The following is a 23,792-nucleotide window of genomic DNA, read 5'->3' as shown; positions in this document are numbered from 1 at the left end:
AGGAGTCATAGGAGATTGAAATCACATTCCAATAATTATTCTTTTTTGTTCTTAAGATGTTATCCAGTCTCAGTAGCTCCAGTTAATATCATCTTTGGAAAATAATTTCATACCTTCCTAATTATTCTACATGCAAATGGTGGCAAAAAATATCCTGCGATATTTGAGATGTATTTCTGCACTCACAGTGCAGGTCATGATGGCTCTATACATTCGTTACGGAGTCAAACCTTCAGAAGAAAGCTGTCTTGGGGAAAAAACAAACCAAAAAACCCAAAGTTAAGTTAACTTTCTAGTCCTTTTTCTTCAGAAAAATCTTCTAAAAAGCAAAACTACTCACAAACATACACAAAAGTCTGAAATGAACTCTTCAGTAGAGGGAGCTTTCATTTTGAAAACCTCAAAAGTACTGTTGATATCATCACTAATCCTTATGTCACTAAGGATTATTTTAGCAAATATCTACCAAATGGCTGCCCAGATTCCCCAAAGGCTCTGTTTCAGAGTGGGTTTCTACAAAGTACCATGGAATTCTGCAGTTTTCTGCATGCCCTGCAGCGCATTCATCTTCGCTTAACATGCTCCTTTGGAGTCTACGTATAAGTCTAACAGTGATAACCATGCAACTCTTCTCAGTTTACTGATATGAAGAGGCAGGACATATGTTCTGCTGTGTTACTTGACAGGGAAACAACTACTACCAGAAAACTGGCCCTCCAACAGCTTCCTTTAAGCACAATGCAACAACATTTTATGCCAATCAGCTGTATTCTCTTCAAGTGACACAGTAGGAAAGAGACTGCAGCATCACCCACAGAAGAGAAGACACTGCAGCATCACACTCAGGTGTGTGAGATCAAGCTGCTTTGCAACTGAAGTTCCACAGGGAAAGCAAGAAAGATGAAGCTGAAAACCAGAAAGCCATTAGTGTGACGGCTGGATTAACTAACCTTAAACAAAAAAAGTAAACCCAACCTTATCACAAAAAAGCCCAAGAAAACGTTATTCATCAAAGGGATAAACAACAGCAAAAGCTTTTACAAAAATATGCTAATGTAGCATTTAGGAGAATGGTATAAAGTTTTACATTAAAACATATTTGATCACTGCTAGATTTTGTCAAAATTCTGAAAAAAATACACAAAGTTATTGTTCAGTTTTATAGTAGATTCCACTGTAAAGCGAGTGTCCTGAGCATTTAAATTACAATTAAAAAGTGCCTAACAAACATCAGATAATCCATGGCAAATCAAGTAGGTGTGAACAATCACAACAGAAGGAGCAACCCACAATGAGTCTTTCCTAAGAAGTCAGAAAGCCAGTCCTAAAATGACAAAATTACTTTCACAAAGAAAGCTAACTTAAACCCCTGGAAAAATACTAATTTAGGTGGAACATGTCTTGCTAGCCTTCAGGAATACTTGACTTCAGTGGAAAAAAAATATTGATCCACTGCAAAACAAACTGAACTTTAAACAGGATGCCTGGCTTTCTGGCACTGTTAAAAGCAAAGCAACCTACCTAATTAAAGGAGTAAAGTGGCTTGAGATTTTACACAATACTGCAGTTAACTCATCCTTGTACTAAGACATTTTGCCATTGATACACAAAATAAATCATCATTTACTGAAAGCAAGATTTTCTTTTCTTTTCTTTTTTTCCCCCCTGAAACACTCCATACCCCATTGGAAGCTAACACGTCTTCTGTCTCATCATCTTTGCTGTCGGCCTGAATTTCAAATGGGTTTCCTCCATTACAGTACTGCTCAAATAACGTTACTGTTGTTGAAATTGCTGAAGCAGGCTGCTTACTAGGTGACACAGATGGGGAACGTGACTGCTCCATGAACTTAAATTCCTATTAATAGAAATAAAGTAGGATTTTAATCACCAACAAGGCAGTTTCAGAATTATTATGACTCCAGTTCCATAAAAACAGAGCATAACAGCAAACTTGTGGACAATTAACCTGACATGAAAACTTTCAGCCAAAGCTTGCGGCTTATTTAAACATGCTTTTCATGCTGGCTCAAGTTGACCTTGAAATTGGCAATCTTACGCTGCTCATCTTTCTAATTTTAGCAGTCTTTGGCTATGACATACAATAGATCTCCTGCATTCTGAAAGTATTCGCTGTCTAAAACTAGGTGAAAACTAAGTGGGTTTTTTATTTCACAGAAATTAGGAGATAAAACAAGATCTAAATTATATCCAACAATGTAGTTTTCTTTACACAAGTTACCTAGTAACTTACTAAAGTTGAAGTTTTTTTCTTAATATTTTATTTTTAAAAAGTTCTTTTCAAAATCTATTACTTTCTAAACCCACTGCACCTTAAGTTTCTGTCGACTGAGTGAGTGCAGATTTTTGCAAATATATGGACTAAGTAGGCCACATAAGGTATGATTTTAGACTTCTTTTTCTAAAAACCTTGACTTATCTCAGTTGGCATCATTTTTATCGATTAAACTCTAGCTATTGATCTTCATAAATGCCAAAATGTACATTATCATTTATTTAAAGGTTTAAAGATCAAAATGTATGCAGCTAAAAGGACTGGAATGCTAGATTTCTGTTTGTCTAAATGAATCAGTTACTTTCTACCATTTTCTGCTGCTCCAGTCCCTTGAGCAGTATGTATGGATTTATAATCCCATTTCTCTATTAAAAATATTATTTCTTTTGCTACTGGATGTTACTGAGAGTCCTCCTTCCTTTCCCCGCCGTGCTATTACTGCACCAGTAGCCTCTTGCTTACTTTTACAGTTAACTGTACAGAAGCTGCAAAATTATCTTTTGCTTCAGATTGCTCAGCTATATCCATTTTTGCACTTTAGTGATAGCTTTAATCACAGGCACTCACGTTTCATTTGGCAAAACAGGTGAAATTCACCCAACACGTGCTAAACTTCACAAAACCCACTTTAGGACAGGAGGTGAGCACATCAATTACTTGCTTTCAGATGGACTTCACCACAGAAGAATTAACTTTTTTTTTTTCCTTTCCAAATGAGCCAGTATAACCTATGTTTCCAGAAACAGATGCCAAAATTGGTACAAGCTAGTGAGCGCTCATATGACTACTTTTAGACACTCATCTTTTAGCACCTTACTCTCAGATAAATAATTCAGAAATGGAAAACCGACATATTAGCAGCACATTAAAACATGAAAAATAAAGGCTAACATGATGCTTACAACTCTAGCATCTTCTGTAAAGTTCTACTTGCCTAAAACAGGAACAGTACTGTTTTAAAAGCATTTGAATCTTAAGTTTCCAATATCATGAAATGAAATTTAGGGGTTTCTAGCAGCTATTAAAAACATTTGCACAGTAGTTCATGGATCTTACCACTTCTCAGAACACCTGGACTCCTAGCTATTAAAACATTAGTATATTTGTATGTGTTATTCATAGAACGTACGTGAAGCTGCAGAATACTAAAGCTTGATTTAACAGGACAAAGTTCCCAGGTCTCGTTCTCCAAAAACATCCTTAATTCTTCAAGACGGGTTCTGAAATACAACAAATGAATACTCTTAATTGGCAGCAAGAGTAAATCAGGAAGTATACAATTATTTAACTTATGCAGTGAAAAACACCTTAAAAAACTGTATAAAAAGTCACACTTGAAAACAGGTATTTAACTCGTTCTTTCAACTGACAGACCACCTAAAAGCTGTGGCTACTAACACATTGTATGTTTTATGACACCTCTGGAGAAATTCTCAAAGAATGTCAATCTCCAAAATTTGGAAACAAATTCTTTTGTCAAAACCATTAGAAAGTACAGAGGAACATCTATGATTATGCAGGAATACTGGACCTTTTTTCCTCTATGTGAACTGTAGAAAGCAATATAATATATACAAACACTCTATCAGCAGTACAACAGCTTCTGTGAGCCCACACAAGATAGATGCTTCTTTCAAACACACTGAAGCCAACAGGTAGCAAAGGGAAGTGGAAAGAACTGATGTTCTACAGACATCTCAACTTTTCAGAGAAGAAAAAAGTTAAATGGCTATTAATCTCCTAAGTTGTATTTTTCTTCATAGCTTAACTTTACCTTGATACTAATATAGAAAACATATTGGGGAAATGTAATCAAGCCGTTATATCTCTGCATTGTTTCTGTTAGTTTTTAATCACTAGAAAAGCCTCTGTTCAGCCATAAGCAGAAATACCTTTAATAAAGAAAATCTTTTTGCCACATAAGCAGGAACTCATATAGGAAAAGACAGCTTATTGAGGTCACATTGCTGTATTTTTTCTTCTTAATATATGGTATACTGTTTTGCTTAAAAAGTAGCAGTTGGTAAATTATGCACTGAGTTTCTAATTAGGCAGTAAAATATTCTAGAAATACCACTATTTCAATAACGAACTATAATCACCACTACAATTAAAATTTTCTTGCCTCAACGAGATGAGCAATGTGTTGAATTATGACCACAGTTTGCTGTGTCTATTTAAATTCACCAGTTAAATGCAAACAGACTTCAAGTGTTATTTTCAAGGCACTGAGTACCCGTAGCTTGCAGATCTTCTCACAGTAAAGCCAACAGAAACAACAGATAGAGATGCTGTGAAAATCAGTGTTACAGATTAAAATTCTTTGAGAGGAAGACTACGGAGAAAGAGTCAGAGGAAAGCAAACATTTAAAAGCCACACAGCACCAGTTTTTGTATCATTTCAAAGCTGAAATCAAGGCACTGACAAAGCACTCGAACAAATGCTCTTCATTTTCATCAGAATACAAGCCTAGAAAGTGGCACACGTGGAAGGTCTGATACATTCACTCTCTGAAAAGCTTTAGATCAGACACACCTTTTTACAAACGTATCAGAACAAAAAGTAAATTGCATTCCAAAAATCGCCTTCCTGATGTTCTCTGCCAAAAGCCCATTCTAATTTTTCAAAATAATCAACTTTTACATAAAAAAGGCTTCGTGTATGCTCTAGTATTACATTGCTCTTCTACACTTTTTGAATGACATAACCAGTTAGTTTGAATGCTTTCTCTATGTTGGCAGTTCTCTAAAACACCACATTGCCCAGGAGGCCACATATGTCAAATTATACAGTCAAAGAACTGATTACTCCTGGACTCTGAGCACTTCAGGTCTATGTAGCTTTTATGTACTAATGAATCCTTAAAAGCACTAGCTTTCCCCTCTCCCTCCCCCCCCAATTAAATACACAAAGGGAGTGAAAGCCACATTAACTTGATCTGAAAAGGCAAGATGCTTAAAGCTTTTATATAAATCAACCTGAGGAATATGGCTGGGAGAGAGGTTTTTTTATATTTTTCCTTCTGAGGATGAAAACATCAGCCAATTAATCTTCACAATACCCACACAGCATAAAACATGTAAAAAGTATTAAAAAGTTCACATAATTTGAGTCATATCAGTAAGTATTTCCTTTTATTTTCACCAGAATTACAAAAAACATTACCTTAGTAAAAAACACAAGTTATTTAAAAAAATTATTATTTCTATACATATTCCATCAATGTTCCTTAACCTTTATTTTACTCAAAGATAATTCAGAAAATTAGTCTCTGATACCCTAAGCTGTTAAATAGGTCCTTTAAATGGTCAAAATGACATTTACTTAACCAAATAAGGTATTACGTGGTTAGTGTAGTAAAAGACCGTTAGGTAGACCAAAACAGCTGCTCTGAACCTAGAGCTGCAAGCTCAGTTTCCAAATCACTTCACGAAATTCAGTTCAATGTTCAGAAATGCTTTCAAGAAATAAAGGTAGGTGGCATGGCATCTTAGTCAACTCATCTCCTGACAAGACGTAACATGCATCTGATCAAGGCTCAAGCTTTTCAGACAACTGGAACTGAGGTCTTCATCAAATGTCCCGAAAGAAATCCTAGGTACAAACTACCAAAGCTGGAAGAAATTACAAACCACATTCTCAGCTTCCGAATTTAGACACCGTCTCATGCTCTCCTGTCATAGTTTTCATACTTTATGGATTTTAGGCAGAAACTCTCAGACCAAATGGGTTTGGATGTATTAGTTGTATGACAGCTCCCATACAACAAGAGGGCAAAAGATCAAGACTAGGAAAGTAAGAGTTTCTCAAAGCAAGGAATGCTGTATTTCTTCTCATATCTTCCTACCTTTTACACCCAGAAAGAAGATAAATGCTAGATAACTAGAATGACAGAGTTGTCAATCATCCAAACCAAAACATTTGGAAAATCAAGACAATTAAAACAAACAAACAGACAGACAGATAAGTCTTGAAGCTGTCATAGCCATGTATCATATCTGAGGCCAGAGACTGTCTGCACATGACAGCACATGACTGGCCTCAGTTACGATAGTAGAGTTGACTGAAACATAATTAGATACTGCCAATGAAAAAAATATGAAAACATGACTCAAAAGGATGGACTCAGTTCTAAACATCTCATTTGATATAAGACAAAATTGCATATTGAAAAAAACATTTCATAGTCACACATGATCAGCTCTTTTTATGTAATGGCATAGAAAAAGTAACAATTTTGCTAGGAAGTATGGACTTCAGAGTCATTCACCATTCACATTCTCCCAGGAGACAGCTTAAGAGGCAACCTGAAAAACTACTGAAATTCTACATAAAAAGATTTTCATATTTATATGGCTTGCCTGCTGCAGAACTAGGGTTTTCCACAACCATAGTGGAAGCAAAGGCTTCTCCACCCTCTCCCCTTCTCCAGGGTTCAGAGCCCTATTCTCATCATGAAACATATTCCACTATCTGTCAACCTCAATGCAGGAACATTATGCGGTGGAATTCCTTCGGAAAGCATTGAAAGTTAAACCCAGCAAAAATAAATGCTATGAGATTCATCCACTGCACAAACAGTAGTCTCACCTGTGGTATGTTTTGAAATAGTTAACACTTTGTTTTCTGATAGATTCTTGCAAAACTTCAGACTTACTGCCACAAAATTCTTCTCCAACTTGCATCAGCCTGTAACAATAAAACAGAGTTTAGATATATTTACTGATTTATTAATACTGCTGTTCCAGTATTAATAAATGACAACCTGAATTACAAGCCTCAATCACTACCAAGAGTGTTCATGTATCTCCATAAAAACAGAGCCCCAATGTTAAGTTGCAAACACTTCACTCATTCCACAGAAGTCCATGTCTCATTTTCCTCCAAATCCTATCATAATGTCCCATATACATAGAGGCAGAGAGCCATAAGCAAAATAAATGTCTTTTTGAGATCCCATTACACAGGGCAAGCTGTACAGCTCACAGTCCGAATCCATCATTTTATTACCAAAACAGAAGGATATAATACTGTACAGATTAGCAGTACCACAGTATTTTACTGCTCTTGACTGGGAGTTCCTTTAAAAGCTTTTAGAAACATCACAATTGTCAGATCTGCACATCCGAAATCCTAAAAGGTGGACAATACTGAAATCATATCGCGCTTAAGCACTACTTGAGCAGCAAAGCAATTTATGCTACCTTTCCCAAATACATCCTCATAAACTCCCACATAAAAAAGAAGTGCTCTTCAAACTATCAGTAGATATGAACAAAGTTGGCATCAGAATGTAAATATCAGCCTTAATTAACTGGGCTGTCTTATCAGAGTTCAAGTTTGTGCACATGTATTAAGTGGTCTTATGACCACATCAGTATACCTGCTGATAACATCAAGTACAAATATGAAGTCATCATATTTGAAGTTGGACAGATCTGTTCCCAGAAGATATGTTTTCACTTTCAGTTGAACATCCTACAAAACACAAACAAGTTTTTGTATACTTAATACACTAAAGGCAAAAAGGTGAAGGCTCAGATGCCTGGCTCATTAGCACTTTTTGGTTTGTTTGCACTTATAACGTCCTTTTAAGATTTAGAGTAGAACTCCATTTTCTGTAACATGAATGATTTCTCATTGACTTCTAAAATAATATTATAATCAGTTTCTTTAACACTCTATAACACAAGGTCAATCCTAGATGCTTTACTCTCACTGCAAAAACAAAGCTCTGGATTACAATTCAGTCATGTAAAAAGTTTACAGCTTTTTCATCATACATTTGGGGTCTCACCGCACATCAAACTGATCCAGCAGTCAGACCAGGAATACTGTGAAACCAGGCAGGTTCACAAGACTTCAGGTTCTCCACAGCTATGGTTATATCAGAAACATAAAGCAGTATGACTGTGCTAACAGAGAAAAGCACATGAGAAGAAAATAGATTGTGGGGCAGCACACAGGTTGGGAGAAGTGGAATCAGACTGAAAGTCACGTTACTATGTTTTGGTATCTTGACTGAGTTTGCAAGCATAGCGACCAAGTAGTAACTGAGTCACGGAAATTATATTTCCACGGTTTTGGTATATTTAGCTCAAAAAAAATCACTTTGAAAAAAAGAATCCCTGGAGAGATTTCTTTAAGATCAGTATAAATATAAATGTAATTAATACTGTGGGGAGGGGAGGTGGGGAGATAAAAATTTAGGGGGAAAAAAAAAATCAAAAAACATACCTGCCATATTCGTGAAAGCCCGTGTTCCAATTTCTTTTTTACATAACTCCGGTCAAAACTGTTCTCTTCAGTTCCAATCACATTGCTGCCATCTGAAACTGAAGGTGAAAGGTATTGTAGGTATTTCCAAAAGCCTTGAAATGTATCCTAGTTTTCTACCCGTAATGAAACTTCTGCCTTAGTCATTATCGTATTATCCATTATGCAAACTCCAGCAGAGCTTCATTGCTCTAAACTTTCGAAAGGAAGTGAATAAAGCACATATAAATATTATATGCTAATGCAGACCAGGAGAGCTTCTGATTGCTTTTATGTAAGCAAGATACTCCACTCAATAAAAATCAAAAAAAGATGAGAGTAACAGATACTGATATTTTAAATACAAAAGATAAAGTTGAATGCTTAAGCAAGCACTGCTTATCCTCTACAAGAAGATTCTCTAAGATATTCCACCTCTGTAGACAAGAATTATAAACTTAAAAATTTCAGAAGCAAGATTTTTAACTTTCTGCCCCAGTAAATTCTGTCTGCAACTCTGAGGAAAAATACTGAAACTTTTTCTATGAACTATGCAAACAATATAGCATGCTCTTTTCTTTTTTCCCCCCTCTCATACTAATCTATGCTTATGCATTAAATAATGGTAATCATATAATCAGGTGTCTTTCGTTCTTCCAAATTACTTTATTTAATTCTAAAACCTTCACTCCCACAGCACTGGATCACTTTCCAAAAAAGCATTGTAATGCATGGTAAACTTCTCCTGTAGGTGGTCCTCTTTCTCCCCATGGAAGAAATATATTTTATTTCCATTTTAAAAAAGAGAAGGTAATATTTTATATGTAGTTTGTGAGCATACAGCTGTGGTTACGCTTGCAGTCTGTGATGGCACTGTCATGCAGTTTTCTTCGCAGCCTATGACTGACCACAGGAAAGCTCTTAGGCAGACTATACATGCAAACTTTCCCCATGATAAGAAAACTCCGCTGTTTCTGGCAAGGAGAAAAACTATGCATGTCCTTTAAAGCCCAAACCATTTAGTGATTTGACGTGAAAGATAAAAATTCACATAAAATATTACACTGGAATATTACGAAGTGAACAGCCCTCCTTCTACCCCATCATTCGAGAGGCTGCAAACACAGAAGAATTAAAATTGCCTATAGCACCCCAGCATTGCCATGCAGCTCAGACCTGTATTTCCATCTTCTCAAGTACTGAAAACTAGCTGGAGGTTGCAGAGAAGACTATTCACTCTCTTGTTCCTGGCCCAGCTGGTCTCGTTCCTCTACCTCCACACACAGACCCCCAACTCAAAGCCCTTTCTTTCCCCGATTCCAGCATTTCCTCTCAAAAACCTCCACAGCCCCAAGCTATCATTTTGCACATGCATCAGGCAGTCTCATCCCTGCTGCCTAGGCTTCATGGGAACAGGCAGCACAAAGCCCAGATCCTACAGGAACCCAGAGAGGGAACTGGGGCGGGGGAAAGAAAAAAAGAAGTTTTCTGTGATATCATAGGAAAGACAGTCCCTATCTATAATTTGGGTCTACCTGGAGAGCAACAGAACACGTCTAACAGACTAGGGCATCTCTAACGTCCTTGACTTAGATTACATTCTTGAAAGATGGACTCTCTTTTAACCTGTTGGACTTCATGATCAGGTAGATACATCACTGCTATAACGCAGACAGGAACCTAAAGGGAAGAGCAGAACATTTAACAGCTCCTCAACAACTGGCAGTAGTGTCTTGGCCAGCCTAACTTGTGGAATACATTGGGGGGGGGAATATTTCTAGCCTCAGCAAGGAATTTGGAAGTAATCCAAGGCCACGGACTGAACTGCCTTAGTGGGATTCCACGCAGCTTCCACCCAGGGGGACAGCACTAAGGCTGTGAAGCACGCCCAGGTGTTAAACTGTGATGCTGCCAGAGGGCTCAGGTGCGGCTCCAGCCGCTTTTCATTGATGAGCTGATCTCATCAATGCAGGGACAGGATTTTACGCGGTCATTCAAAACGAGCAAGGACAAAAACACCACCTGCATACTGAACCCCTGTCACAATATTGTTCCTTAGATGGTAACGTGCTACTAGGACCACAGTGAGAGCTACTCCTAACTGACCTTTGCAGTTCTTCATTACTAGGCTTCATTGTTTTGTCCAGAAAGCCTCCTGGCTTAATTTCACTTTCCTCAGAGAGAGTAGCAATTTTTCACATCTAATTTTGCTGTCTACTGAAGAAGAGTCCAGAACCATAAAGAACCTACATCTGCCCTCCATTTGCCAGCGCTAAGAAATTTTTTGTCAGCAAACGTGCTCTTTCCATGTCAAGCCTTGTCTGAATCCAGACCATGCAGTCTAGATGAATATCGTGTAAATACCATAAGCACCTTACTAATGAGCCCAGTAAGGAACGGGAGGCTGGATACAAGACTTTAATCAACCTTTTCAAAACAGACCTCCGCAGCATTGTCTGGACTACTGCATATTTAAGAGGAGGAAGGCAAGAGTCATCCACTGAACAAGAATGGTTATGACCGATATCAGATACTGACAATTCAATTAAACCAAAATACAAAAGAGCACTGCAGAGTCTGACCATGTTCTGACCATATTTTCTTCAGATCATCCAGTGCTCACTGTCAAGCGAGCAGTTTCCTTCTATAACAGTCACTAATCCTAATTAGCACTTACCAGTGTCTCATACTCCCAGTCCTAGGCCAGACTCCCTGTAAGTAGAAGAACATGATATGCATCGTCCTTCTCCCCATCAACCACCTGTTTTCTAATTTGAACTTTTTCAAAGTACGTTTCTCAGAACAAGAACTGTTTGTATTTCCCATGTAAATAAAAAAAATAAAATTTATTCAAAATATATATATTACCTATTATATGAATGCTTATATAGTATATAAGCATAATAGGAATAACAAAAATATGAAACCTTGAACATCTGTAGCTCCATTTAAATTAAGCAAATGTGGGGAATATGGTTACTGAGAAGGATGCTGGCCTTACTTAATTTCTTTCGAGTGGAGCTATTTGGGGTATCTGGACATGTTATTAAATTATGATCTTTATCAAACACTGAGGGAACTTCCTCTGCAAGCTAGGGATTATCATTGTGAACATATGAACACTACCAAGAAGAATCTTCAAGCCAGTTAAGTTAAAATTAGTCTGCCCATGAGGCTGGACCTCAAGAATACAGAACCACTACAACACTACATGCAGCCAGAATGTAAAAGCTCTGGTACTTTCAATTGAATAACTCCTCCTCACAATTAAAAACATAATAAAATATACACTGGAATTTGGGCTTATATTAGGGATAGATATTCATTCCTTCCAAGGCTGCAAAGCTGTGTTCAACTCTTTCCTGTTTAAAGTCATTGAGACCGCTTTTGCAGGTAGACTGTGAATTTACCCTAATTACTCAAAATAAGAAGATAAAAGCCTGCTTGATGTGAAAACAAGACTCAAACATAATTCCATACTATATCTACTGTTGCAGGGCACTCAAAGACAATTTTCCCTATGAAAGAAAAATCATAAAAGAAATATTAACTACTGTATACGTAAATTATAATTTAGTAACTGTACCTAAATATGCTCCTCTTCTCCTGAAAGCAATAATTCTGACAAATGCATTTTCAAAAGTGATTTATCATGGAAGATTAAACAAAATATAAACAGAAAGAATAACCCAACTAGAAAAACACTACGTGGATTTATCCTTTCTCTGACTATATGAGTAAACAAAACCAGCTATCTTAGTCACAGCACAGTCTTTAGAAGTTTCTGCAACCTCCTCTTTTCTATACTTCTGCAGAGTGAAGCCAAGCCTAAACAAGTCAGTATCTTTGATCTATTCGCAAGGTTAAGACCATAGTCCTTGTCCTCACAAACTGCCATTTATGAAGGAATGGTTGGACAGAGTCATATGGATGCTGTTGTTCACTAAAAATCCATGCAATATTCTCTCTGGCAGTCTCCCGGTGCTCCTGGCTTATGGCCAGTCATGCTAAGACGCCTTGTTTCCAGTCTTTTAATGAACTGTACTGCAGCTAATTTCACACATGCAAACGTATGAATTTAGGATAATTTCCTTGAAAATCAAGGATTGGACAAAGGTCCACAAGCATTTACACTATTTGCTTTGAAGAATTTGGAACAGGTAGCAGAATACATAAATATTCATAATTTCACATAAAAATAAGAATCAGAAGCATCCAGGAGTTATTATTCTAGATGCCTGATTTATATACAGTATTTTTTCAGGTTTCTCAGTATTCCTCCAAAATTCATAAAGGCAGCCTTAAGTCATAACAAAAGGTTTTTGTTTAATCCTTGCTAGGTGAGGGGGGGTGGAGGGTGGGGGAGTGGAATCAATCAAATCACTGTCATTCTTTGAACACCAAGCAGGTCTTGCACAGAATTTACGTAGTATTTTAAGTGGAATGTTTTGAAAATTAAAATGGTTTAAATTAAATTTACATCTTACATCATTTTCTTCTTCCTTTTCATTGAATATATTACAGCTATTACAGTTGTTACCGACTTTTACAACTAGGATTACACTTGTGAAATCAGGAGTTTAAATGCTATAGTGATCATTTCACTGCTCAGTTTCAGTTCTCCTGTTAAATTAGTGTCTCAGGAATACATGTGGATTACATTAATGTCACAGTAAATTTTATGGTATGTGAAAATGCAGCTGAACCGGACAGGGCCCTGCACAAACCAATGCGACTTTGAAGTTCACTTTGCTTTGAGCACGGAAGACAAAATGACCTGCACAGTTCCCTTTAAAACTCATTTTTTTCTTTGATTCTACACTACAAACACAAACAATGCTTTCACCATGACCAACAGTGCAATGAAAAATTTTCCATTAAGCAGTTTATTTTCAGGGATGAGAACCTGTATCACAGCAATTTGCTGTTTACTATATGAACAACAAAATCACAGAATAAGTAGTGCATTAAATGTGACATAGAGCTTATTTCATGCTATGGAGTTGATACTTTCAGTTCACTAATTTTATCTTCAGTATGATTAAACAAGTCCTACATATGAACACTTAATTCTATCTTTCCAACAGTATATTACAGCAATTAGTTGTGTTATTATTGATGATTCATAGAACTATCAATACCATACATTTCACTATGATTTACTGCTACTCTGTTATAACACTTCAGCAAACTAAATCTCATTAGTATTTCCTATTTCATGAAAGGTATTAAAATATGTCTCATGCTTTAAAAATTTTTAGGATTGCATTTATATCTAGAGATAATGATCTGTTTCCATTTAGTTTATCCCAGGTAAGAGTTTTTTTAATTGATCTTAAAAAAAGTAATCCCCAAAGGCCAGTCCACACTATAACTGAAAGAACAACTGCAAATTCTGAACTCAATTCTAGGGAAAAAAAATTAAAAAAACCTCAAAGACTTTCTCCTATAAAGGTTCCAAACAAAAAAAAAATCCTGTCGTGAAAGTATTTTCTATTCCATTTTGCTCTACAGTTTCAAACTAGACTAATTTTCAGAACATAAATAAGCAGACTATTTAACAATATAAAGCAGACCCACAATGTCTAAGAAAGGTTGTGTTTCCTTTTTGCTAGTTGGTGGAGACATGGCTGTTATTTTGTTGATCACATCCATTGGGATCTTGCCATTTTATTCCTAAAAACTGGATCTCCCATGCAGGTCCCTTGACCTTACTTTGTTTTATGGCAAAACCGGCTTTCAGGAGGATTTGGACTATTTTCTTCCCTTTCTCAAAAACTTTTTCTGCTGTGTTTCCCCACACGATGATGTCATCAATATATTGCAGATGTTCTGGAGCTTCACCCTGTTCCAGTGCAGTCTGGATCAGTCCAGGGCAAATGGTGGGGCTGTGTTTCCACCCCTGGGGCAATGAATTCCAAGCGTACTGAACGCCCCTCCAAGTGAAAGCAAACTGTGACCTGCACTCTGCTGCCAAAGGGATTGAGAAAAACACGTTAGAGATATCAGTTGTGGCATACCACTTGGCTGCCTTTGACTCCCAGTTGTATGGAAGTTCTAGCATGTCCAGCACGGGCAGCACGCAGCGGTGGCGTGACTTCAGTCAGGCCATGATAGTCTACTGTTAGTCTCCACTCTCCATTAGACTTTCGCACTGGCCATATGGGACTGTTAAAGGGTGAGTGAGTCTTGCTGATCACTCCTTGGCTCTCCAGTCGACGAATGAGTTTATGGATGGGAATCAGGGAGTCTCGGTCGATGCGATATTGCCTTTGGTGCACTGTTGTAGCAGCAATCAGTACTTGTTGTTCTTTGACCTTCAGCAACCCCACAACAGAAGGGTCCTCTGAGAGACCGAGCAAGGTGGACAGCTGTTTAATTTCCTCCATCTCCAAGGCAGCTATACCAAAAGATCACCGGTACCCTTTTGGGTCCTTGAAATACCCTCTCCTGAGGGAGTCTATGCCAAGGATGCACGGAGCCTCTGGGCCAGTCACAATGGGGGGCTTTTGCCACTCATTCCCAGTTAGGCTCACTTCAGCCTCCAATACAGTCAGCTGTTGGGATCCCCCTGTCACTCCAGAAATACAGATGGGTTCTGCCCCTATATAGCTTGATGGCATTAGGGTACACTGTGCACCGGTGTCTACTAGAGCCTTATACTCCTCTGGGTCTGATGCACCAGGCCATCGAATCCACACAGTGCAGTAAACCCAGTTGTCCCTTTCCTCCACCTGGCTGGAGGGAGGGCCCCTCTAGTCCTGGTCATAGTATTCGTTACTTATTTCTTGTAAATATGAGTCAGAAGTTTCTTCATTAAAATCAGGAGCAAGATCAGCCCTTTTACTCCATCTGGGGAACTGTCCACTGGAAACTGGAGCAGCAATTTTCCTGGAAGAAGCCCCTTGTGTGATTGTTTTTCCTTGTAACTCACGTACCCGTACCGCTAGGGTTGAGGTAAGGTTTTCCATCCCACTTCCTCATGTCCTCGCCATGGTCATGCAGGTAAAACCATAGGGTGCCCTGTGGTGTGTACCCTCTATATCCTCTCTCTTGAGCCAAAGAACACTGACTCCTAATAGCTGAGATACTGGTCCATACAGGTGGGGTGTAGCACCTATCCTCTTTGAGTTGCTGGACCTCCCAGGACAGTTTCTCCACAGCCAAGACGAGGGAGAAAGAAATATTTTCTTCATATTGCTGGAGCTGGCCAGCCAATTCATCCGCTGTTGGTCCCTCCCTATCTTTCCAGGTCATTACTGCCAATGAGTTGGCATACGACAATGGTGCACTCCATACAAACTTCTGCCACATGTTGCGTGCACTTGACTTGATCTGGATCTTTGGATAACTGCTCGTTGTCCAGGTCACTATAAATCACCTCCAGCCCGGCTAATTCCCTCAGGTACTGGATACCTCTCTCCATGGTGGGCCACTTGCCTGGGCGATATATATCCCTTCAAGGAAGATGTTATCTTTCCTTCACACCTGACAGGAGTTGCCTCCAGGGGCTGAGGACTTGTGCCCCTTTTCCAATCACTTTGTCAATGCCCCCTTGCCTAGAAAGGGATCCCGGCTGCTTGGCTTCCTTACCCTGTAATTGCAGGCTACTGGCCCCATTATCCCAGCATCGGAGCAGCCAGGTGACAACATGCTCGCCTGAATGACAGCTCAAATCTTTTTGCATATCTTGTAGCTCACTCAGGGATAGGGATTGGGTGGTTACTGTCTCTTTTATGAGCTCTTCCTCTTCTCGTGATGGCCCTCCTTTTTCATCATCCCTTACTAAACGAGCTGACTTTCACTTCCAAGATTTCTTCTTGTTTATAGGGGTGACTGATACCGGCACAGGTTGGTTCTCTGGTTCAGCTGCAGTGCCTGTCGCCAGGATTGGAGTAGCCACAGTGCCTGTCATTTTGTTGTCAGATCCAGAGACCTTCTCTTCCCCTTGAGGGTTCTGAATAGTGTTGAACAGGGCTCAGTAAGCACGCGCCAGGCCCCAGCACATTGCAGTGATTTGTGTCTCTCTGGAATTGCCAGGGTGACAGCATACTTTTTCCAAATATTTCACTAGTTTTCCAGGATTCTGCAGTTGTTCAGGGGTGAAGTTCCAAAGCACTGGAGATGACCACTGTCCTAGGCGCTTGCCTATACTATCCCCCACACCCTGACACTCATAACTATTGAGCTTCAGGGCAGATCTCTGGGCGGTATTTTTAAATACTTGTTTAACACTAAGCAAGACCTGATACACATTCTCAAAACACAGCAATAGGAACATGCTGGTTTGAACATCCCAAGGATATTGAAAATTCTCAAGAGCTATTGTAATTAGCCTGGAGGAGAAAGGGAAGATGGAGGAAGGTGTCTCCCCCATAGACTGGCTCTCTGAGGAGAAAAAGTAAAAGTGTAATTATTAATAGTTTCCAACAGATGGTTCCCAAAGTATAGAAGTGACAGAAATGCTGAGTACAAATACCAGACTGGTCTCACAATCAATAATTTTATCATACCATAAGCCAGTGTTACACAGTACAGCAAAGCAATAATCTTAACCCAACTCCCAGAGGTGATAACCAGCACATAAATACTGATAAACAGTATATACGGCGAGTAAGGTGTTACATAACACAACTCTGAGAACAAGCACAACAATGCTTGAGAGCAAATAAATCAACATTGAGACCAGCGACTATTAAACTAATATCATGAATGCCTGTAACAAATTTGTTTTAACGTGCTCTGGTCAGACCTGTCGTTATCTCAACCCTTTAAGCCCCACGTTGGGCACCAAAAAGTACTGTTGTGGTTTAGCCCCAGTCGGCCACACAGCTGCTTGCTCACCCTCTCCCCCACCCCCGGTGGGATGGGGGAGAGGATTGAAGAGTAAAAGTAAGAACACTTGTAGGTTGAGGTAAGAACAGTTTAATAATAATAAATTGTAATGAAAAGGAAAACAACAAGAAGAGCGAGAAATAAAACCCAAGAAAGACAAGTGATGCAAATGAAAAACAATTGCTCACCACCAACCAACCGATGCTCAGCGCATCCCCAAGCAGCGGCCGCTCCCCAGCCAACTCCCCCCAGTTTCTATACTGAGCCTGACGCCATATGGTATGGAATAGCCCTTTGGCCAGTTGGGGTCAGCTGTCCTGGCTGTGCCCCCTCCCAGTTTCTTGTGCACCTCCAGCCTTCTCGTTGGCAGGCCAGTGTGAGAAGCTGAAAAGTCCCTGACTGCTTCGCAACAACTAAACCATCAGTGTGTTATCAACATTATTCTCATCCTAAATCCAAAACACAGCACTATACCAGCTAGAAAGAAAATAGAAAGAAAATTAACTCTATTCCAGCCGAAACCAGGACATGCATTTATATCTAGAGATAATGATCTGTTTCCATTTAGTTTATCCCAGCTGAGAGGTTTTTTTAATTGATCTTAAAAAAAGTAATCCCCAAAGACCAGTCCACACTATAACTGAAAGAACAACTGCAAATTCTGAACTCAATACTAGGGAAAAAAATAAAAAAACCCTCAATCTCAAAAAGTTTCTCCTATAAACAGTCCAAACAAAAAAAATCCGGTTGTGAAAGTATTTTCTATTCCATTTTGCTCTTCAGTCTCAAACTAGACTAATTTTCAGAACATAAATAAGCAGAATATTAACGATATAAAGCAGGCAGACACACGTCCTTCCTCAGAAATGCAGAAGGGCAATTATTTACAAGTTATGCAAAGTACATTTTAACATCTGTAACAGGCATTAATAATCACAAATACGTGACACATGCTCTAGATGAAGTGCAACCTCCTTTCCATAATCCATGCAGGACTTCTTTTGGATAAGCTTCACTATTAAAATAGAAAGAGCTGTGCAATTCATGTCTTCCATGTCCAGCCCCTCACTTCTACAGCTGGGTTTGTGCCCTAAAAATCAAGAGTCCCTTGACCCATTTAAGGTACTTTTTAAGACTGCTAACATTAACTGGCACAACAAGAGAAAAATACTGGGACAGCTTTGAGTTCTCAAAATGATAAAAGCCAGATACACATACAACAGTTAAGACTGCTCCTTCTATTGCTCCAGTCTATGGGATTTAACGGAGGGAACAATTTTAGCACAATCTCCTGAACTGCTTCCATGGTTCCTTCTGACATACCCGCCCTTTCTACAGGAATTTTACTCTTTGGCTTTAGCACATATCACAGCTATTAAATCAGCAAATATGGAATGAGACTTCCCTGTACAGGTTTAATAATTACTACAGCATGAGCAATGACTTTCAGAAAAAACAGACATTTGGTAGATATTTATAGTCCCTCTGAAATTAAATTATACTTGTGAAATTCCCTTTTGTGTGCTTTATCATTGCTGAGGTATTTGAAAAAGTGATTCAGTAGCTCAAATATATTCTAGTTGTACATTACAGCTAAGCCACGATGTCTCCAGAAACTTAAAAACTGAGTGACAGAAGATTTAGTGGATTAGTAGTAAACATACCAAAACACTCTGGCACGCATTTAAAAAGCAATGCATTTAAAATTACTCATGTGACTGAATATACCATTTTATGAGGCTTAATGGTTCCTTTAAAAGGTTTTGCAGTACAAATGATTTTCTTTCTTCAGGATATCACAAGTAACCACCCTAAGGGGAACTATTTTTAAAATTACATCTGGAGCTGAGCAAGTAGTCTACTGTGATAATGTTTCCATGCAATAAACTCTTTATGATACCTGCTTTATTTTACACATGCAGGGATCACAACGAAATGAAGATAAGAGAAGGAAATGTAATTATCTGAAGTTATTTTAAATTTAAAAATAAATATTATTGAGAATGGGCAATTCACTCAAAACTTCAGAATCTTTCTTCACATGGTGCATCTCAAAATTAAATATTTCAACTCTGAATTTTAATTCTGATATAAAAACTTTCATCTGAAATAACAGTTTCAATAAATCCACATTTTTTTTTAATTTATTTTTTTTAAGATTCCACACAATACAGGAAGGACACTCTGAAGAAAATATTTTTGTCAATTTTTCAAATTTAAAGTAGGAAAACAATGTTAATTAGCATAAATTTCATTATTTTTAAGACTTAAAATCTGCAATAAATCTGACTTTTGAAAGAAATGTCAGAATGTCAGAAAAGTCCAGTGTTTCAAGATCTGTTCCTTACTTCTATTTCCAATTTTTTTTTCCCTTTCTTCTTATCATCTAATGTAAAGGATACAAGTTTTCTGCAAATCAGGCAAGGAAGAATAACTTTAGCAGCAAACCTACAGTCCTTGTCCTTTGACAGAAGCCTCATTTTCAGTAAGAGAAGAGCAATCCTATCCGATTCAAATAAATAGGAGTTTTACATAAATCTTAATACTGTAAATTTCACAGTCTGCCCTCTGCCAAACACAAGCATCTTAAGTTAGTGGGGAAATAAAGTCTGTCTTCAGACATTTTATAATAATTTAGAATACATCCAGCAAAATGTACTTAGGAGAACTTAGAGAATAGACAAAGGTTTTGTGCTTCTGTCCCAAAAAACATTGTTGTCCTGGAACAACAATAAAAGAAAACCAAAATTATACTTTAAGATTAAATGTTTGCCTTTTCCTGTAAGGGTGTCAAGGAAATTGTGACCACATCTTATGATGGATTCACTAGTATAGATGACATACAACATTCATGAAATTGGATTTCCTGAAAATCACAACGACAGGTTTACAACAGATTCATTCCCTATTGTTTCAGTCACCTTTCCTAGTACATAATCCAGTATACCAATCTACTAAACTTAATATGCAGTGAAAATTTTAACATTGATAAAAAAATCTGCAACTTCACATTGGTCCTATATTAAAGGAAAAAATCCTCAGACTTTGTAGACATCTACCACAGCTGACTTCCAACTCAACAATAAGCACTGTTTAAAATAAAACTGTTTATATCTGTAATAACAGCACATACACATATTCATTAAAAAATGAACCTTATACTGAAGACTACAAAAATCCAGTGATTATTTAAGTCCTTACTGCACACTATAAGCAATAATGCTGAAGGCACTGAGTCAAGACCACAAAGGTACTGACACACAGGTTAACAACTTGAGCATAAGAAAAGTTATTTCCAAATATCATAAGTTTTGTTTCCAGAAGAGTTTCTTACCAGAAGACACAGCTGCTACCTCATCTTGGTCATGATTCTCATGCCACTGCATCGTTCGGTAGTAACTGAGCATGACTTCCCAGAGGGCTTTGCAGAGATCAGCAAGGCATGGAATGTAGCTGTCTGATGTAATATGCTACAGAAAAACAAAATAATACTGTGAAACTTAGCAACTGTGTTCATCTTTTGCAGAGGCAAAACAAACCATATGATATTCATACAGCTGAGGTGCTTGACGTATATCAGTTTCCTTTTCAAAAGTATTTGAGAGCTGACAAATGCCTGATTTTAGTCAACTAATCAAATGCTTTCTAAAAGTGCAAAGTTTATTCGCTAGCACCTTTTTTTTCTTTTCAATTGTGCATATATTAACCACCTCTTATATTTATGGAACAGCAAGGTAGATACAGAAGTAAAGCCATACAGTCTAATGGTCAGCACATCCCACCATCAAAGAGGGATGCAGTCAACCCTGTGCCATGCAGACACTGTGTCAATTCAATGATATAGATACTTGTACTTCAGCAGTACACAGAAGCCATCCTGGCTGACATCCCATTGCACTGAATGCTGTATAAAGTAGTTTAAAAACAAACAAACTTAGATGGCAGCTGTCCTACCTCCCCGATCCACCCTGCTCCAAAGAGCCATTGCGATTTAAGATATTCATTAGGTGAAGAGTATAATTTTTATCAGAGAAATAGATACGCAGTAGAAATAGCTAAGATGAGATTGTCAGGTAAAGTGATGAACTTGAGGAGTCTTGCTGGGTAAAGAAAAGACTAAAATATACTGCTTATCTGAGTGGTAATGGAAAGTTATCCTTGTCTCACTTGCTGTGAAGAAGCACAGTCTCACAGCTTATAAACAAGGGCAAAGTCCAGCTGCACAAATGTAATTTCAATTACATTATTATTTAAAGGTTTACAGAGAAGTCTGGAAATTAACACTTCAAACTAACACTGTTGTAGAAAACAAGTTCATACTTTCCCATTGCTACTTCAGTGTCCACAGTTGACTTCTCCAAGGCTACTTAGCTTTTACCATGTGGGCACTGCATGCTAACCCAAAAATGTATAGCCAAGATGATATAAAAACTTTGGCATTACAGTTACAACAAAAGTCTTCAAAAACAGTAACAGCTTCTGCAACAGTGATGTCAACATAACCACCAAAGTAATTATACAGAGAGCAAACCCTTAATCAAAGCAATCAATTCCCACTGAATTGCACCCTCATCTACTGATGTAACTGTGGCTTTCTAAACACTGAGTGTCCTTCCTGAGCAATGAATTGCAACAAAACCTTGATAAGCTTGAATATTACGTTTGTTGGATAATAAACATCAGACTGGACAGACTTCTTCACAAATGCAGATGCATCACTTATGCTCCTCCTATTTTTCAGCTTTCAGGTAAAAAAAAAAAAAAAAAAAAAAAAAGAGATAAACCACATGTCTTTGCTTTCTATTTAATGTTCTCTTGCTTTCTAAGCTTCATGTTCCTGGCAGTAGCACATACTGCCCAAGCCATAAAAAACATAACAATTGAGAATACTGCTTTTTTTCTAAAACACTCTTTAATTGGAGAGTTGATATACATTACTGACTGCATTACTGAGACACTTTAATCTCAGATACTATAGACCTTTGCTAACGAAGGAACAAAACAGGGTAATAAGTTTATCATTTAAACAATAAGTTGCCCTGCCATTTCAACAGCTGTTTCAGCAATTTTCTCTGCCAACTCATCAGAAAATGTTACTCTTACTGTATTTCAGTAGATACAGATACATTTCAAAAACACAGTAAGAGTATACTCTTACTGTATTCAGCTTTTAGTAGCTATAAAAATCTAAACTTTGGTGTGCAGATTACTATACTTCAAGACATATTGGCTTCCAGGTGGCCAGGAAGAAAGGATCACTTACTAAATACCAAGATAATTCCATTTAGACTAAGGAAATTAACAACTGAATTTCTTTGAACTTCTGCTAGAACAAAGAAAATCAAAACTTCAAGATGAAGCAGCCAAACTCTCCCCTGCTCCAGTAGTATTCAAAAGGAAAAAGGATGTAAGAGTTAGAGCATGGCACATCGCTAGGAAAAGAAATGCTCAACAAGGAAATAGTGACTCAGAGTGCACAGGCACTTAAGTTACGTAAATGGCTAAGAATTACTGAAAACATTATTCTTTTTTAAAAAAAACCTTTTTTAAAAAAGAATAAAAAACATTATTAAAAAATCCAGTATCTGACTTCCAGAAAAGAAAGAAACAAACAAAAAATTAAAACAAAGGAAAAAAAAAACCCCACCATAGTCCCCCACTGCCCATGTAAAAGGGAAGTGAGCTAAATGAGTTCATTTAGAAAGATGTTTAGAAACACACAACAGGAGAACTCCCCACAAAGGAAGACTTTAATTTTGTATGACTTCCATTGTTTAATTAGAGTAAGCATTCTGTAACCACTTATACATTAAGAGCATCCTGGCTTAACAATGTAGACAGGTTAAAGAGGGTTCTCACTGGAACCAGACACAGAGAAAGAAGGCTCATATTTTAGTCTTAAACAATTTATTCCCTGACAACTGAACACAAGAGACGAAAGTCTGTCGGTATTTTTTCTACAGGAAGTTAGAAATGGAATTGCTATGATAGTCCAGCTTATTCAAGCGCTCTGATTTTCACAAATGCACTGCAAACAGGTAACAACCAACACTGAACAGCATGGTTTGTAACAGAAACCAAAATTTCCCATCTGCAGCTTGTCCCTAAACACCTAATTGCTACCAAGAGAGTAATGAAAAATTAAGAAAAAAAATCAATAAATTTCAAGGAAATTACTGCAGTATTCATAGTACATTGTAGTCCTAAAGTTTAGGTACCTTCCTTTATACAGACTGCCAGATTCCAGCTATTGCAGGCTCACATAACTAAAGAAGCATCTCATGAGGGTTCTGCAGAAGGAAAACCAAATAGAAATAATGAGGTAATAATTTTGTAACCACACAGTTAAAGCCACTCTCTTACTGTGTATTACAAAATACGATATTTCCAGTGATATGAAAGATC

At 37.8% G+C, this 23,792-nt stretch overlaps 1 protein-coding gene across 3 annotated transcripts in view; it reads right to left on the bottom strand.

Annotated features, from left to right (window-relative positions):
- VPS50 (VPS50 subunit of EARP/GARPII complex) overlaps positions 1-23,792 on the bottom strand; it is a 103,720-nt gene that overhangs the window by 44,055 nt on the left and 35,873 nt on the right. For all 3 annotated transcript variants that reach the window (XM_075492827.1, XM_075492825.1, XM_075492826.1), the window contains 6 exons: positions 20,722-20,857; positions 8,535-8,632; positions 7,681-7,775; positions 6,888-6,986; positions 3,426-3,516; positions 1,682-1,858 (listed from right to left, as the gene is read on the bottom strand). In XM_075492827.1, coding sequence (XP_075348942.1) covers positions 1,682-1,858; positions 3,426-3,516; positions 6,888-6,986; positions 7,681-7,775; positions 8,535-8,632; positions 20,722-20,857 — 696 coding nt within the window. The remainder of the gene's footprint in view (positions 1-1,681; positions 1,859-3,425; positions 3,517-6,887; positions 6,987-7,680; positions 7,776-8,534; positions 8,633-20,721; positions 20,858-23,792) is intronic.

The sequence above is a fragment of the Mycteria americana genome, chromosome 2 (genome assembly GCF_035582795.1).
Source record: "Mycteria americana isolate JAX WOST 10 ecotype Jacksonville Zoo and Gardens chromosome 2, USCA_MyAme_1.0, whole genome shotgun sequence".
Taxonomy (NCBI): domain Eukaryota; kingdom Metazoa; phylum Chordata; class Aves; order Ciconiiformes; family Ciconiidae; genus Mycteria; species Mycteria americana.
The sequence above is the reverse complement of the archived record's forward strand: the minus strand, read 5'-3'. Positions and strand labels throughout refer to the sequence as shown.